This window comes from Sceloporus undulatus, chromosome 6, assembly GCF_019175285.1.
Source record: "Sceloporus undulatus isolate JIND9_A2432 ecotype Alabama chromosome 6, SceUnd_v1.1, whole genome shotgun sequence".
Lineage (NCBI taxonomy): Eukaryota > Metazoa > Chordata > Lepidosauria > Squamata > Phrynosomatidae > Sceloporus > Sceloporus undulatus.
Genome location: NC_056527.1, coordinates 87,066,927 through 87,085,548, shown reverse-complemented (window position 1 = coordinate 87,085,548; position 18,622 = coordinate 87,066,927). Strand labels below are relative to the sequence as shown.

The 18,622-nt window shown below is 41.2% G+C and overlaps 1 protein-coding gene across 3 annotated transcripts in view; it reads right to left on the bottom strand.

Moving 5' to 3' along the window:
- The window catches only part of PPP1R1B (protein phosphatase 1 regulatory inhibitor subunit 1B), a 92,913-nt gene that overhangs the window by 8,646 nt on the left and 65,645 nt on the right, over positions 1–18,622 (bottom strand). For 2 of the 3 annotated variants that reach the window (XM_042476200.1, XM_042476198.1), the window contains exons 5-7: positions 6,789–6,950; positions 3,648–3,710; positions 2,255–2,317 (exon numbers count right to left, since the gene is read on the bottom strand). In XM_042476200.1, the coding sequence (XP_042332134.1) occupies positions 2,255–2,317; positions 3,648–3,710; positions 6,789–6,950 (288 nt within the window). The remainder of the gene's footprint in view (positions 1–2,254; positions 2,318–3,647; positions 3,711–6,788; positions 6,951–18,622) is intronic. The other variant, XM_042476201.1, reaches the window with a different exon arrangement.

The following is an 18,622-nucleotide window of genomic DNA, read 5'->3' as shown; positions in this document are numbered from 1 at the left end:
ATAATGTTTTTACCTGAAAGAACACCTCTCTAGGAATCTCTAGGTCCTCCAGTACACCTCTGTGGTCAATATCTGCCAGAAATTGACCACAGAATTGTGCTGGAGGAGTTACAAATGCCTGGTGGAGTGTTCTGTCTAGGAAGTCCTTCAGTGCGACTTTTGATTAAAGTTGACCACAGAGTTGCACTGGAGGACCTAGATATTCCTAGAGAGAACATATTAATAAAATGTGTGAATAATGAAATCCTCAAAAGTGAAAGCCACAGTGTGGAGGTATGAGTGTGTCAACCAGCGGTGTGAAATAAAAGGGAGACTGGTTTGTGTTGCTTTAATTCTAAAGAGAATTGATGCAATGCCTTTCAGGCGAGAACAGGGACGTAGCCAGGATTTTAGGAAGGGGGGGGGCAGACTAAGTGCCACCATTATAATGGGGCTTGGGTGAAGCGGCGCAGCAGCACACACCATTCATTTTTCTATTGGAAGGGGGGGTCTGGACCCCAAGATCCCCCCCGGCTACGTCCCTGGCGAGAAGACACATGGCAAAGTTTTGATGGGCTTCTCACTTGCTCCATTTTTTAGGTGGTTGAATGACTGCCAGTTTGGAAATGAGATAGGTTCACTTCAAAATAAGGTATTGGAATCTGCATATGCAAAGAACTCTAGGTACAAAATGGCATTTAAGATTTTTTTAAAAAATTAAAAGTTAGAAGTCCCCAAAAAGACCTCATGAAGTTTCCTTTGATCTTCCAGTACTATGGAGGTTTGAAAGCACAGCTATAAGAGGATAGCATATCATTGTTTGGATGGAGAACCTCCAAGTTCATAATGAAAAGCAAAGATAGGAACTCATTTTGCTGGAATACACATTATCTCTGTTTCATTCTCTCTCTTCGACCCCCCCCCCCCCCACCTGCCCAATGACAGCTATGTTAAAATCCTAGATTTCTCTCTGGTTTCTTGTGGATAGATCCCACTTCTGTCCAGGGGAAAGGAGGAGAAGGTCTTAAATTAGGCAAACTATCCGATCTAAACATTAAGACTGTGGTTGTACGGAGCTGATAAATGGAACAGTGAAGGTGTCAGCTAAGGAGAGGAAATAAGGAAAATGCAAGGACAGAGACTGTTTGATGCCCTACCAGTTTATACTATACTAAAGGAGAGTTTCCATGTCAGATATATAAACCTTGAAGTTAAAAGAACTCCCCTCTCCTACACCTATGGAGGAATCTATATGGGGCTGAAAAGTCCCACTGAAGTCTTCCAAGTAGAAATCTATAGGATTGCACTGTGTAAAGCAGACATAACGCTGAGAGGTGCACACAAATAATATGGAAAGATAGCAGTGTTTAAAATATGAACACATTACAAATGAACAATTTGACAAGATAATTGCACCTGTCCATATCCACATATATTAGTGTGTGTGTGTCCACATATATCAGTGCATGTGAATATGTATGTGTATAGAACAAAATAAAAATGTTTCTTGGAAAAGCACTTGTGCAGTGCAATTTTTTTTTAAGAAAAGCAACAACAAAAACACAGTAGCTGCAACTTATCCTAAACCATCACAACAATACAAGATTTCATCTTAATGAGAGGCATGCATATTGCTGGCATGGTCTCTTACTCCAGTTTTTACACTGGCATGTGGCTCATAAAAACCAGTTCCCACCTGGATTAAAAACACTAGTGTGGCAAGCCAGGGGCTGACCTGGATCAAAAATAGACTAAAGAACATTCAGGAGAAGCTCAGAACATGCTGTCATATTGATTCTACCGATACATCAATTGACATTCACAGCTTGCAGTCAGTCCTGACCCTCAGCTCATGCTGGCTGGAGGACTCTAATTTTTCCATCTCTGCCTTTACCACTATACAGTATAGCAGAGGAAGATTTCAGAATGAAGGGAATGAAGGGAATGAAGGGAAAGAGAAATGATATGAATGAAGAGAAAGAGAAAAATATATCTTTTACAAGCCCCCCCCCCCACCATCCCAAATGGTACAAGGTTTAGATTCCTGTGCTGAGAGATGGCTATAGGCTGGGGATACACTGCAAAACTTTGTTGTAGAGCATTGACAGTATATGCATAGCTTTGTCTACAATTCTGTGACCATGCAACTTGTTGATGACACTCCACTTCCACTCGCTTTAAAAACTCTCATTTGCCTTTGCCAGCATTGGAATCCTTCATCTCCTTCCCAAGCTATACATCCCTTAAAATGTCATACTGTAACACCCAAGGTTACCTTTCCGTTTCTGTGATTTGGAGAGAGATGGATAGACAGGTTCTTTGGGCTTATTTTCCAAGACTTCTCAGGAAGTCATGACAAAGATTGGAAAAGGAAGGTGGGAAGACAGACAGAAAGAGAAGAAAAAGGAGGAAAAATTCAAGGCACGTCTTCTTTCAAACCAGCACCTTTCTACAAAGGTAACAATAACATATTTCCTGACAAGTTAAATGTTGTGCATCTTTTTCACTCTTCCTCAGAAGCATGAGGTTGGCTCTCTTTCCTGTGCTATTGCCATTTCTTCAGTGCCCCTCTGCCTGAAAGTTAACCCCACTGATCTAGATTGCGCAGGTGGTATGCCCAGAATCTGGCATTATCCTTGGTTAGAAAAGTTTCTGAGCTTTTCTAAATAAATAATCCTATGGCCATCTGGTTATTCTATGCCAGCATTTTCTTCTTCCTTCTTGAATGCCCCCCCTCCCAACAGCCTTAACATGGTTTAAATCCATCTTGCCTATTCAAATGATTAATTATTTTCTTTAAGATTTGATACAAAGCTGGCTCCTTCTGCATTTCCCTAAAAGAAAGACCTTCCTTGCTACTTAACAATGTTACCTGGTGTGGGAACCTGTGATGGTCCAAATGTTGAAATAAGATTGCCATCATCTCTGAATATCTAGAAATAGTGAGCAACTGCAGAGAAGGCAGGAGCCATTTCCCCCCATGCCCCTCTGGCAGGCCACAGTGCCACCTTTCAGCATATTGGAAAGGACATAATGTTACTTCTAGACACCATTTTGGCCTATTTTCAGTCTCTGGGGACTTTGGAGAGCTCTAGGAGGTGCGGAAGGTAAACCACCACATTTATGACCAGTTTAGGCCCGGGTTTTGGACAAAATAATTGCCTGGAAATTGGCACAATTTTGGGGGTTTGGTGGGAGTCCATCAACATCTGGAGAGCCACTCTTGATGTAATTTGAACTTTTCCCAAGTGATGTTTAAAATGATTAGAAATAGCAAAAGGCAAGGTTCCTGTACCTCTTGCGGTTGTATAGAAGAAGGAATTTGAGCATATCCAGTTTTTGAGGGCTGTGTGAAAAATGTTTTACCTGTTGGAATTCACTCTTTGTATTTGCATGTGCCTTCAAGTCACCTGTCAACTTATGGCGACCCCATGACTTTCATAGGGCGTTCTTAGGCAAGTAATACAATAAAGTCACCAGATCCTGTCTGATCACGGAAGCTAACTAGTGCCATCCCTGGTCAATATTTGGATGGGAGACCACCAATAATTTGCAACTACACAATTCAAAAGAACTCTGTTTTTGACATTTGCTACACTGCTGATTGTTTTAACAACATAACGGCTTACACATCACAGATATGGAATTGGAAGAAGCTGTTTTCTTACCGGTGCATTGCCTTAGCAAGGCTGACTTGGAAGCTGTGCCCAATGGCTTCTGCCCCTTGGATACTGTAAGATATTATAAAGAAAGATGAGCCAGGAAAGGAAGTCAAGGCTAAGATACTTATTTGCAAATCTGATGTCACCTTAACAAAAGATGGTGCAAAAGTGTTTTAGTACAACACCATTTTGGAAAAAGAAAGAACTCAAGTATCCAGTCCCCATAACAATACAGTATCATCACCAACCTTTAATTTCTATAAATGTTTGTACAAATCCTAGCTACACTGACATGCCAAATAATGGTAATGGTAATTAATGGTAATGCTCATGATGGTGATGATGATGATGATAATTTTTATTTCTTTCCTGCCTCTCCTCAAGGCGGGCTACAATGTATTAAAATACAAAACACAATTGAAAAACCCCCCACATAAAACCAACAGTGAAAATATCATACTATAAAACCATTAAAGTGCACTAATATGGGTACATTCCTTAAAATTAAAAAGTCATGATTTAAAATAGACTGGGTAGGTCTGCTGGGGAAAATGTGTCTTTCATGTTGTTTTAAATGCTGTCAGCATTCAAATATGGCAGTATTCAGCTGTCATATTAGCACCACCTTTTGCTTTCTCATGTTGCAATTGAAAAGAGTACCCTGCACCTAAATTCCATGACTCTCTGAAATCTGTAAACTCCACTTTTAAAGAGCAACCATTCCAAGTTTCAACCTTCTGCTCTGGGTAAAACATGGGAAAAGTGAATATATGTGGACAGCGGGACTGGGGGTGGGAGACAGAAGAATGCCTGGTATAGATGCCACCTCTCCCATCTTGCAACTTCTTCCTGCTGAGAAAGAAAGCTGGTTTCCTAGGAGACTGGCAGCTCCCTGCAGTGGGATAAGGAGCAAAAGTATGTGTGTGATGGGAGGAGAGGAACATTTACCGGTTTCTCCCTGACAGCAAAGGTGCTAAATGAAGGGAAATATATTCAGTACATGCAGTGCACCCCCAGAGAGTGGGATCCGTGGTGAACAGCAGGAAAAAGGCCTTTAAATAGAAGTGCATCACCACAGTAACAGCCCACCTGCCTGAGAACTACTTGACCTCAGGAATCAGCTCCCCTTCCCCATAACACCTTTGGAGAGATCACCTCCAAATGAAACTAATTACGTGTATTTATTTATTCAGTTTATTTATGGCTTAAAAGCGGGGAGGATTTTAGATATTCCAGGGACTTGTTTGTTTGTGGATTAAAAAAACCAACAACAACAGTTGTTTTGAATTGAGTCAAAATTATCAGGTTGGCTATAAAAAAAGGTGAAACATCTCCCCCTTCCCATCCTTATGTCCTTATAATTGCAGATCTGAGTTTCCTAATTAAGGAGATAACTCAGCCTTTTCCAACCAGATGTCCTCCATATGTATTGGACTACAACTCCCATAATCTCTCAGATATGCTGAAATAATTACTTTGTTGGATCGGACCATGGCGCTGTGTAGCACAGCATCCAGTTTCCAACAGCTGATAGCCATATGCCACTGTACATTCAAAATTGGGCTGTAAAGATGCTGTCTATCCCTTCTGTTTGCACCCTAGCATTCAATAAATGGATGATGTCTCTAATAATGGATTTTCTTTTTTTTAGTTCTCATGGTTAATAAGACTTGCTCTCTGTGAACATCCTTCTGCCACCATGACTAGATGAAATTTTGATCTGATGCACATGGGTCTTCCAATAGTTCTGGTGGACACGGGACCAAAACACACTGCAGAAATAATCCAGTCTGAGATCGCTTTAACTGCCCTGGCTCAGTGCTAGGGAATCCTGAGAACTGTAGTTTAATATGGCACTATGGCTCAGCCGCAGATGTTCCATTTTCATCTTTGAAATGTTTGATGGTATGGAATTCTTTGACTGAGAATTCTAAACACACTTCCCTAAACAGCACTTCCATAACATGCAGACATTGTAGTTATGGAAGGAACCATACTTGTGTAGCGCGAAAGTTTCCTATGTCTCACCCCAAGGGAAGCAACTTGTGAAGTCAAGGAGCCACCAAGAACAAATCAACACCATAGTCTTCATGCATTCAAGAACTGTTAGATTCTAAATGACTTTGTCCTAATTGCTGCATAGCTGTTATGTACTGAAGAAATGCATGCAGAAATAATTATATATAATTATATACACAGTTAGCCTGCCCCTTAAACAGGCTTGCCTTCCATGGACTTGAGCTCACACAGAAGGCAAGCCCCAATAGAAACAATGGGGCACGCTATGAGAGCCTGACCCATTATACTTAATGGGATTTGAGCATACGCTCAATTCCCCTTATGTGTGGAGGGGGGATCCAGAATGGATCCCCTGTGTAAGGGGTGGGCCAACTGTATATAGTTGAAGTAGTGAGGCACTATACCCATTCATGTTGCCTGTTATAGCACTATGATTCCACTAACTGTGATAACAACCTCCATGGGGATTGTAGAATTCAAAGATACAGCCATTGTAGTCTTTAGAATCAGTATGTAGAGAGATATCGTAGCATCTTCAAGACTAACTGAAAGAAAGAGGTTGGCAGTATGAGCTTTCATAGACTTAAATCTACTTCCTCAGATGCATTTGAAGAAATAGACTTAAGCCTAGGAAAACTCATACTGCCAACTTCTTTCTTTCAGTTAGTCTCAAAGGTGCTACAAGATCTCTCTACATGTGGTTTGTAGTTTGATGAAGCACCAGAAATCTCTGGCTGAGAATTCTACCCCCCCCCTTAAACTACAAATCTCAGGATTTCACAGGATCTTGCCATGACTGTTAAAATAGAATCATAGTGCTATAAGAGTATAGTGTAAAAGGGCCCCATATTTACCAAACAAAACAAGTGCCATAAAGTGTCAATTCAAGTTGATGTGCAGATAGCACAAGACCAGACTGGCTATCAGATAACCAACAGGAAGGCCCTGAAACAAATTAAAATTGAGATAATATGGCTGCAGAGAGCCTCCTTGAAATTGCCCATCTTTGCAAAGCCAACTGCAAGATGGAAGTTCTTTGCTTCCCCCTGTTGGTTCCACATCCTCTATCCCCCCCATCTCTCCTCTAGTCTGTTGCTATTGTCATTGTTGCTTTACTATCAGACTTACACAGGCCAGGCATCTCCCTCACGGTGTCATCTGAATCCTGAGCTTCTTCCTCTTCCTCTTCTTCGTCCTCTTCCTCCTCCTCCTCTTCCACATCCTCAGCATAGTCTTCTTCCATCCAGGAACTGTTCGATTCCAAATGGCTTTGCGCTAGGCGCTGTACAGCTGTTATGTATTAAAGAAAAAAATTAAGAGAAAAGCTTATGGTAACTCAAAGAGAGAGGGGATCTTGAAACTGGAGAACGTTGGCTTTCCTTTGGACACTTTAAATACGCTTTTCATGTTTCTAATTCTCTGGTGGTAAGGAAAGATGTACAAGCATGTCTAGTGAAAGTCCCAAAACCTTCAGAGTTTCTGAGTGCACAGTGAAGATTATCGTTTTCTAAATCCACAATTATAGTTATAAAATAGTGACTTAAGTGATACTTATCAAACAACTTTGCTTCCCACCCACAGCTGCTATGTCTACAATGCAGTGGTTAGGGTGTCCCTTTTCAATGATGAGGACACATCCACCAATGACCTATCAATCATGTGGCAGTCCCATTAGACTTCATGTGCAAAACATCACTTCCATAGCAGTTGCAATATTGGCAATGCAATGTCACAGTCTCCCCCCCCCACACACACACTATTCCCAAACAGCCTGATTTAATTTATTCTTCTATTTCTCTTCTTTCTTCTTTTTGAAAATTAAATCGCATTAGGAGAAATCTAGAATTGTGTTAAAAAGTAAACAACAACAACAACCAACATCACCAGGGAAGATAAGAAAAAAGAAAGCCGAGGAGGAGGAGATAGTAAAAGAAAATGTGGATTTGCATACAATGTGTACCTGCCAATTAAATGCACAGGTGTCAACACAGAAATATAAACACAAGGCATCTCACTACAGAAGAAAGTGAGGAAGATTGTGACCAGGTGACTTGCTGTGTATGTATGTGCTTTCTATCCAAGTCTGCTATCCAGTTGCTAACTATGGGCAGATCCCTGTTCTGCTGTTCCTTCTTGGGATACTTGAACACTAAGATAGACTTGGACTGAACATTCCTTTAAACAGAGGAAACCTTCAAGAGGTCTGAAAAGAAGGACACACAACCACCTTGTTCTCTTTAGTTTGCTATCAGGACCTTGGCAGAGTTCCTGTTTCCCATGCTGACTATCATGTCAGCTCCAAAGCCTAAAGATGAGACCTTGTGGCTGGCAAAAATCAGTTTATCAAGGACGGCAACGCAGATAATCTTCTTTCCAAGTTCTTGATGCCACTGGCATGCTCTCTGCAAGAAGATACCTCTGACATCATGTCTGTTTCTTTTATAAAACAAGAATGGCAATAAGATGCTATGGACTCCGAACTGGCCTGGACTCCCAACTGGCCATAGTCCTTTGGCCTATCCTCACCTCCAGGCTGTTTGGGACAACAGAAGGGGCTTCAATGCTGGCTAGTAAGTGGCATGGTAAACATGGTCCGGTTTTAAGCCTGAACTCTGTAAGACCTATCCAAACTGCTGAGCCCATGTTGGCGGCGATGGTGGTAGGTTTCAGCACATTGGATAGTTCCTTTAAAGTTTAGACTAAACCTCAGAGCAGATTCAATGCCCCATTGGCATGTGAGCCACCAGCCAGCATTGAGAATCTGTTTGTTTAAATTGACTAGGAAAGGGCATGAAGGTAATGGGATCAGGGGAGGAGAGAAGAAAAGATAACCGTGTCTTCATAATTCATAACACCAAATATCTTCAAAAAGCCAAATGACAAACAGAAACTCTGCACTCGTGTCTACTGAGTTGTTGTGTGGACTTTTATTTGTAGTATGATAGCATGGTTTAAAGGTTATAATAATTATCATATTAACTAATGAATAAACTAAAGGCAGTAGATATGTAAAGGAATCACAGTAAGTTATGCTGGAAGCTATTGTTTCCTTGTTCAGTGAGCAGTGTCTTTTTCTTTTTCTAGTTACATTTGTTGTTAGGCATATGTGTTTTTTCCTTGTATGTTTTTTAGATACAGAAAAGTATTCCGTGTCTGTATGCAGGCTGAGAGTCAATGTGGCACTGCGGTTTGAGCATTGGACTACGATTCTGGAGACCAGGGTTTAGTTCCTAGCTTGGCCATGAAACCTACTGGATGACATTGAGCAAGTCCACTCTCTCAGCCTCAGAGGAAGGCAATGGCAAACTCCTTCTGAATAAATCTTGCCAGGAAAACTTCATGATAGGTTTGCCTTAGGGTCTCCATAAGTCAGAGATGACATGAAGGCACACAACACACACATGCATTTGTATGTTTGGTTGGTTGTTTTAATTTAAAAATATTTTTAAAATATGCTATTGTTGTTGTGCTTTCAAGTCCTTTCTGACTTATGGTGACTCTAAGGTGAGCCTATCATGGAATTTTCTGAGGCTCAGAGTGTGACTTGCCTATGGTCACCAATGGGTTTCTATGGCCGAGTGGGGATTTGAACCCTGGTCTCCAAGTCAGAGTCCAATGCTCAAACCACTATACAATGCTAAGAACATACAATTCTTTCTGACCCTTTGATGTCATGCATCTTCAAATCAAATCTGACTTATGGAGATCCTATCACAGGGTTTCCTTGGCAAACTTACCCAGAGGAGGGTTGCCATTACCTTCTTCTGAGGCTGAGAGAGTGTGACTTGCCCAAGGTCATCCTGTGGATTTTTCACAGCTGAGAGGAGAACTGTAGTCTCCCAGAGTCATAGTCCAAGTCTTAAACCACCACATCACCCTGGCCCTCCTCCTGTTCCTAGTCACTGTAATGCTGTCTTCGAGCCAATCTCACCTTTCAGTTCTCTCAGAGATATTCCTTAGTTTATTTGCATTAGGTTGCTGACAACTTCATCCGTAGCAATTAAAATGTTCCTAAACATTCCATGCCTTCAAAACTAATAGTCGGGAAGTTTGCTAATCGCCAAGGCTTTAAAACAGATCCTGACTTATCAGGGCAGCCTGAGACTCTCTGCAGGGAATCACATTAAACGCTCCCTGCAGTAAATACACTGTAATATCTGACAGACAAAACCTCCATTGACAGGATGAAAGAACATTAACAGAGGTTTATTTAAAAACAAGAGATTAGCAGCTTCTAGAAAGTACAGGTTCTTAGAGGGGGGAGCATGGCAGGAATTTTCTCACAGCATCATGAACAGCTTACAGTCCTACTGAAATGTTTGCACAAAGGAGAAAAATAATTTCCTTGTTCAATGAACTTGGCAAGGACCTAGTCCACAGCGAGGAATGCAATTTGCCTTGTTGAGGAAGAAAAACAACCACAAGGGAGAAAGAGACAGTATCTTTCTTGTTGAGAGAAGGATATTTATTTGGTAGTGTCAGCTTCTTTCTCTAATACCTTCCAGCCTCTCTGCAACCACACCTTGCAAACAAAGAATAAAAAAAAGTCCCATTCTCCTTGTTTACCAAAGGTCAAACATCTTTTAAATTTCATCATTCGCTGTACTTTCAACTTGGTCATGCGTCAGCAAAGATTTTATAGGGAAATTTTATGTGGGTGATTTGAAGCCAGAGTTTTGTGTGCATACTGGCATATAAAGAGAACTCCATAGGACCCTTTGACACATTACAACCATGTTATGATCCCACTTTAACTGACATGGCAACAGCTGATGGAACCCAGACATTGGCAGTTTGTGTGTGGGTGTGCCCTTTCCTTCCTCTGAAATATAGCCTACAGCACCTAGTATTTGTTTGGCAATTTAGTGAGCCAGGGAACTCTAGTGGCTCACCAAATTACAAATCCCAGGATTTCATAGGATGCAGTCATGGCAATTCAAGTGGAATCATAGTGCTATAACTGTGTAGTGTGAAAGGGCCCCTACTTATCAATCATAATCATGATGACTGACAGGAGAAAACTGTTCCTGCACATCTTTAAGCAGGTGTATACAAGAAAAGATTTCTGCAGGCACCACTAGTGAGGTAGGAGTAAAAGAAGCAGGTGCCTTTAGAAACTCTTGCTTCTGAACATTTATTGAAAGACACAGGATCGTGTCCTTCTCTTCCCTTCCTAGAATTGAAGAACTAAAGATGGTAGGGGACATGCTGGTAACCCCAAGGCTGGACTTTTGAAATGCTCTCTTCATTGGGTTACCTTTGTGCCAAGTTTGGAAACTTCAATTAGTACTAAATACAGCAGCCAGATTGATCGCTGGTACATTTACGAGTGAACACATCACACTAATATTAAAATCACTCCACCATCTGCCAGTTAGTTTCTGGGCAAAGTACAAAGTGCTGGTTATTTCCTACATGGTTTGGGTCCACATTACCTACAGGATCACCTCCTTCTGTATGGTCTGCTCTATACACTCAAGTCCTGTGGGGGACATTTACTTTAACTGACCAGGACTAGGCTGCCAACTGTCACCCAGATGACCTTTTTGTCAGCTGCCCCTAGATTGTGGAATGACCCGCCGGGAGAGATTTGACAGCTAAACATGCTGCCTGAATTTAAAACAGTATTAAAGACCTATCTGTTCTGGAAGGCCTACCCAGTCAATTTTAAACTATGGATTTTAAATTTTATGTTAGATGATGGTAATGTGTCCTACCTTTATATAGCTTAACCTATATATTTAAATAGTTTTATGTGTTTATTCAGCCTGGCAACTCTAGGCAACATCTTGTGTGCATGTGTTGTGTGTCTTTCAAGTTGTTTCTGACTTATGGTGACCCTTGGCAAATTTTTTCAGAGCTGGCTTTCCATTGCCTTCCCCTGAGGCTGAGAGCAAATGACTTGTCCAAGGTCACCCAGTAGGTTTCATGGCTGAGTTGGGAATTGAACCTGGGTCTCCAGAATCGTAGTCCAATGCTCAAACTGCTATGTCATGTTGGCTGTACGGCAATATCTTATTCAAATTAAATAAAGATTTAAATAAAATATACCCTAATGCTTCATCCACTGTTCCAAAGTACAGTTGGCCATCTGTTTTCATGGGGGATCTGTTCCAGGGCTTGCACATATTCAAGCCTCATAGGCTTGAATGGGGTGCGCCAGCGTGTGCCATTGGACCCAGCACAGGTTGCCCCTCCATGGGTAATTCAGGGTGTGGATCCTAGATCTGCAAGTTAGAAGGGGCGACTGTATACTAATATTTTATTAAGTTTTGCTCAAAGGGCTGGAGAAACCCGAATTCTCAGTGCCAATATTCCCATAATCATATAGGTGCAGGGAAGTAGCAATGGAAGAAGGGCAAAAATTCTGCCCTGCAAGAATTGTCTCTTCCTGTAGGAAATTTTCTTTCAGTCCCCAAATTTGTATAATTCCAATAACTTAAAATGACAGTTGTGCACCTAGAAATTTAGGCATCCAAAGAAAAGGAGCAGGCAAAACTCCGAAGGGAATAGAAACACAACAAATGTGGAAGTTCTAGGTGTGAACAATTTTCACTGTCTCACTCTGCAATGCTAGAAATTTGGGGAGTGAAGGAAAATTTCATTTGAGAATTTGATAATTCTTACTTGTAGGGGCAATGCCATCATTTTGCCTGTGTGTGTGTGTAAGTTCTGAGCAGTTTGGCCAGATTTACATCAGTAGCTCTATCACCAAGCATCCAGCTTTTTGAAAATGGCTTAGAGCCAGCCTTTACCTTGCAAGCCAAAAAAATAAATATATAACACACAGCATTGGCTCAGAAACAAGGAAAGGGTGGTGGCAGCTTTGATCTGGTAAAGTAATGGCCTGTTTGTGGAAAAATTGTTCTAGCAAGGGAGAAATAAAAAACATGTAGCCCAACAGTTTATTAACCCTGATAATGTTGAATTCTGTTTGCTATTCCAGCACTTTTTAGGTCACATTCTTGTTGTTTTAAAAAAGAGGCCTGTTTATCTGAACAGATGTTTAGAAGTTTGGAGTTTTGATAATGTGAAAGAAGAATGCTTTTACAGAATGCTTGTTTGTGGAATAGACAGGAAGCCTAAGACACATTTCGGCATTCTTGTTCATTCCTTCCTCCAACACAAGGAGCAGAGAGAACATTTATTATTTATTAATCTTCTTATTTGCCTTTTTCTTCTTCCAAGGACCCCACAGGGATTTACTGTTAAGATGTTTATCACCAATAGATTACAGGAAAACGTATTTTAAAACAGAGTAGAATTAAATTAAATTTAAAACGATTGAATGTGTGGAACAAAAATGTTTAATTGTTTGCCTAAAATTAAACAATACACAGACCTAACTTCTCTAAGGTGGAACAGTGAGTGTGTGAATGCCACCATAGAAAAGAATCTTTCCATGTTCTCACCAATGTAGCCTCTCTTGGCCGTTTAACATGCAGTGGGGTTTCTAAAACTGATCTTAAATTACAGGCAGGTTCATATGGAAAGGAGCTATCATATGAAAGGGGATATAAGGGGCTAAGTGGGTGATGACTTGAGGGAGCCAGCACACCAGCGATTTGAGTCTTTTACTGCAAGTCTCAAGGTCCTTGCAAGGTACTCTCAAGTCAAATCTCAAGTCTTGGAGACAACTTTAACAGAACAAAGGAAATAGGGGAGGGGGCTTGAGATGGAAGAATCCTTCTAAAGCTTTTCAAAACCTTTAGAAAGCTCCTTCAATAAGCAGTGGGGATAGGCTGCTTAGTAGACCTCAACTCTGTCTCAAGCCCACTGTTGGAGAAAGACGGGATATAAATCCTGGAAATAAATAAAATAAAGCCCATTGCCTAATGTATTTGCTGTTCCCTCCAAGAAATGTGCCCTGTGCTCTGCGCTTGAGGTGGGGCTTGAGGTCTACTGACAGCCCATCATTATTGCACATTGGAGGAGCCTTCTAAATATTTTCTTAGGAGCACCAGGCAAGACTCACCCCCATAGCGTGGGTCGCATTTCTCGGAAGCTGACCAGTTTATGTACAGGCCAAAACATGTTTTTTTTTTTTTTTAAGAATAGCAATAGCAATAGCATTTACATTTCTACACCACTTACCGGTGAACTCGGCACTCTCTAAGTGGTTTACAATCTGTCAACCTATTGCCCCAACAGAGTACTCATTTGGCCAACTTACAAAAGGATGGAGCCTTGGCAATTGAACTTACAACTTTGTGGCTATAGTACCTGCCTTTAACCACTGTGCCACCAGTGCTCCTTAAATAAATTCAGATCATGAATAATCACGTAGAGCTCAGTCTCCTTGTTTTTGTTGACCCATCATCTCCTTGTCATGGCATCTCTTTTCTAAGAACAGCTGAGATGATCAGCTACATATCTGCAGGAGCAGACGCCACGCTCTCCAGGTACTGAGGCAGCGCCTGGTGATTCAGTATTGCCATCACCTGGCTCCCTTTTTTTGAAAGGGAAGATAAGGGGTGACTTGAGGGAGTCAGCACAACAGGGAAAAGAGGTGTCCCTGTTCACTTTCTTAGAAAAGAGGGTTGTACACATTATTATTATTGCTCATTTGTACCAGAGATTGCTGAGATGGGTAATGGCTGGTGGGATGTTGGAGTTTTTATGCATATTTATAGTGTTAGGTTTTATTATCTCTGTCTTTGATTGTACATGTTTAATATTCTGCCCTTTGGTGGAAAGGGCGTTATAAGTAAATGTCATTATTCCTATTCTAAAACTGTGTAAGGCTTTATAAATAAGAACCAGCACCTTGAAATCACCCAGAAAGAAATAGGAAGGCAATGCACAATTTAAATCAAACCATTCATTCTAGGACCTTATTCAAAAAAAGCATGATGGGAACTGGCTGAAAATTATCTAGGCTGGTGGAGAGCCAACCGTTCCCCCCCTCAAAGTAACTCCACCTCACTTTCTTCTAAAGGCATAGCAACAAACAGATTTTCCATAAAGAAGTGTGTACTATCTCCAGCACTTCTCTAGACACAGGACATAAGGTGTTTTAAGACTATAAGGTCAGATTCTTGGCTTTAGTACAAACATGGCTCCACAAGGGATTCTCAGCAATGACTGACCTTTTGAGGGTGGGGTGGGTAGAAGCTACAGCAACACATATTCTACAACACACACACAAACACACTATGGTTGTCAACTTTTTTATATATATAAAATATGCTCCTGTGGGTTTAACAGTGGCAAGACACAAAGAAATTAAAGCAGTGAAGTCTCCCCCATAGTTTTACACCAATTCTAAGTTTAATGGGTCAGGCTAATGTTAAAGGTTCAGGAGTAACAAAAAAGTGCCCTTCTTAATGCAAATTACTGTATTGATTTCATGACAACTGAAATAAACTGGGGAACAGTCAAACATCTTCTAGATTGAGGCCTGTTACAGACTGCCAAAATAAAGCTGCTTCGGGTCTCTTTGGAGGTATGCTATTTAAATGATGCATGCATCCTAAGAATCTGGAAGCTGCACCAAAAGCTGCACTCCAGTGCTTAGGAATGGAGTGTGGCTTTGGTGCGACCTCCGGACTCTTAGAACCCATGCATCATTTAAATAGCATACCTCCAAAGAGACCTGAAGCAGCTTTATTTTGGCAGTCTGTAACAGGCCTGAGTTTGCCTGCAAATTCCGTCACATGGCTCTCAGAGACCTTGGCCCCATCACCAACAATACAGTATAAGGAAAGCTGCTGGACCAGATGGTATGTGGAAGAACTGTTTCCCGACTTTAAAAAAGAAGAACAAATAGTTGTGGGGACTCAGCTGCATCTTTATCTGCTGGGTAGGTGAGAAGCAGTACTATTTTTTCTGATCAACATCATCATTCCCAAACAGCGTTTACAACACTGGGATCTAAAATACAAGTCTCCCTTTGAAACATAAGAGAAAAAGTGGCTATCAGAAGGAGGGATGATTTTTATTGAGGAAATGGCTGAAGTAGAATGGGTACAGCAGTTTCCACAGTCAAACCAAGTTTCTTACCACGACCTTTAATTTAAAAAAAAAAAAAAGCAGAAACTGTATGCAGTCGGCCCTCAGTATCCATGGGGGAATCTGTTCCGGAACCCCCAGCAGATACCAAAAATCTGCAGATACTCAAGTTCTGTTGTCCCCAGTGGTGGTGTGTGCATGCACCCGCGCTGCTATTAGGGCAACAGGACTTCAATGGTGGTACGGGCATGTGCCTGCACCACCATTAGGGACAGCCCCTGTTGTCCCCAGTAGTGGTGCATGTGGATGGCATGTCTGACTATATTTGAATCCAGGAACGTGTGTGTGTGTGTGTGTGTGTGTGTGTCCTAGCAAGCTAGGATTCATGAAGCAGTTTTAATGAATCCTGGCTTGCTTCAGAACAATAAATGATAATTACAAATTCAAACATAACACTCATATGGTCCCTGGTTTGTTTACTCTCCTATGTAAGTGAGAGGAGTGAAGCAGGACTGACTTGGCTGCATATGCCAGGATTCCTGGTTTTAAAAAAATGTGTGAACATGGTCAACAGGAATTATCAGGTGAAAATAGTCTAGTCCACAGATGGTAATGGGATTTGATGCCCCACCTTTTTTTGCATACCTGGGATACGGAGGGCCCCTGCTGATACGCTGTATCTGCACTGCAGAAATAATCCAGTTGGACACCACTTTAACTGCCATGGTGCAATGCCATGGAATTCTGGGAAATGTAGTTTTGTGAGGAAATTTAGCCTTCTCTGCCATTCATCCATGGCAGTTAAAGTGGTATCAAAATGCATTATTTCTGCAATGTGGATGCTGCCTTAGTTAATTCCAAGATTAAACAATTTAAACCACTAGGTAGTAAGTGTAGCTTGGAATGGGATGGTCTTTGTATCCAGATATCCTCCTGTGTCCAATACCAGACATCACATAGAAACTCTTCCTCTGTTTTAGGAGACTGATTTTGAAGCTCTTATGCGAGAAATTTTTACTGAGATCCAAGTGGGAATCAGTAAACTAAAGAAAGAGTGGGGTAAGGAGAAAGATTATAAGGAAGGAAGAAAATCAAGCAAGAATTAAGTTTTTGGTAGGCTGGCTCAGAAACGGGGTTTTTAAAACTCCATGGAGCTTTCCCCCTCAAAACAGGGACAGAGGGTGCATCTACACTGTAGAAATAATGCAGTTTGACACCACTTTATGTGCTGTAGCTCCACCCTCTGGAATCCTGCGATCTGTACTTTTACAAGGTCTTTAGACTTCTCTGCCAAAGAATGCCGGTGTAATCACAAAACTACAAATCCTATGATTCTATAGGATGGAGCCATGATAATTAAAGTGGTGACAAACTGCATTACGTCTATAGAGCAGGTGCAACCAGAATAATTTCTGGCTGGTATTTTTCACCTTCGTTCTGGTGACACTAAAAAGTTGTAATAGCACAGACATTAAATGGTTGTAACAGTTAAATTTTTCTCCCTTCTATCATAAATGCAATTGAATTTGATTTTTAAAAGCTTCTTAACAATTAGCTAAATGAGCGAACTCGCATCTACTAACTTTTCTATCTCTGAATCTGCCTATGTCAGACCTTGAGTGCTGGGAACAGGATGTCAGTGTACAAGCTGTGCTTCACAGACACTTCAGCATCACTTTTTCATGAATAAAACTGGAGCTTTGCCCATATTTTCCTCCTATAAACTCATTTGTTTTATATTCCCCATGAAATCAAGGGAGCCGCAAATTCCAGCTGAGCACAACTGCAGCTCAATAGGTGCACACCACAACTCCCTTTTGGTTACACACACATGAGGGAGAAAGAGAAAGAAAGAACCTTTAAAAGCAACAGTGATGGAACAATATAAAAGCTTTAGGCATGCGTGGGAAGGCAAAGTGCCAACTCCCCCTCAGTAGATCAAATAGTGGTAGAAAAAAAAAGAATTACAGAAAGACAGGTGTGAACAATAGGTGTGGGGGTGTGATGATGAGCGCAAAGCCTGCTGGGAGATGGATGAGTGCAGCATCCAGTGTGTTGCGCGCAAGTGACAGTGAGTGTTAATGTCAGGAAAAGGAAGAAAGTTACCTTTTGCCAGCATGCATGTGCCCATGTGAACCTGACAGGACTGTGGTTCTCTCATTACTTTCTGGCACACAACCCAAGACCACAGGCTCTAAAAGACACATAGCTGGTTTTCTTGGAAAAGATGCTAGTCTTCTCTGACCTGGGTTCTTCCCTCAGTTAGTCCCATATATGATTCTTTCTTACAGTACAACAACAACAACAACAACAACAACAACAACAACAACAATAATAATAATAATATATTTATAGCCTGCCCAATCACAAGGAATCTGGGCGTGTTACAGCAATAAAAATACAGAGAATACAATACAATAAAATACAAAAAATAAATAAAATACAATAAAATAAAAGAGAGCGATGTGAGTTACAGAATTCACAGTTAGACCTAATGGAACTGGGCCTGTCTTTTTCACTCCCTCCCAGGTATATATACTGTATACTATATCTTTATACTATAAATCTACCATAGGATCACTGTCTGTAGTACTTAACAGGGGTTGTGTGTATGTGTGCTGTGTGCCTTCCAGTCATTTCTGACTTATGGCAACCCTAAAGTGAACCTATCATGGGGTTTCCTTGGCAAGATTTGTCCAGAGGAGGTTTGCCATTGTCTTCCCCTGAGGCTGAGAGCATGTGACCTGTCCAAGATCACCCAGTGTGTTTCATGGCCAAGCAGGAATCAAACCCTGTTCTGCGGAGTCACATGGGGAAAATCGGAGCATTAAACGGTCATTATCCCAATCGTGGTGAAGATTTTCACACGACGTCGCAATTAAAGAGGACTTATCCTGGTAATAACCGGGTAATAACCAGCAACAAATAATTCACAGGATTTCCCTGTGAATGATTTGTTGCTTTTTATTACCTGGTTATTGCTGGGATAAGTCCTCTTGAATAATCTTCAC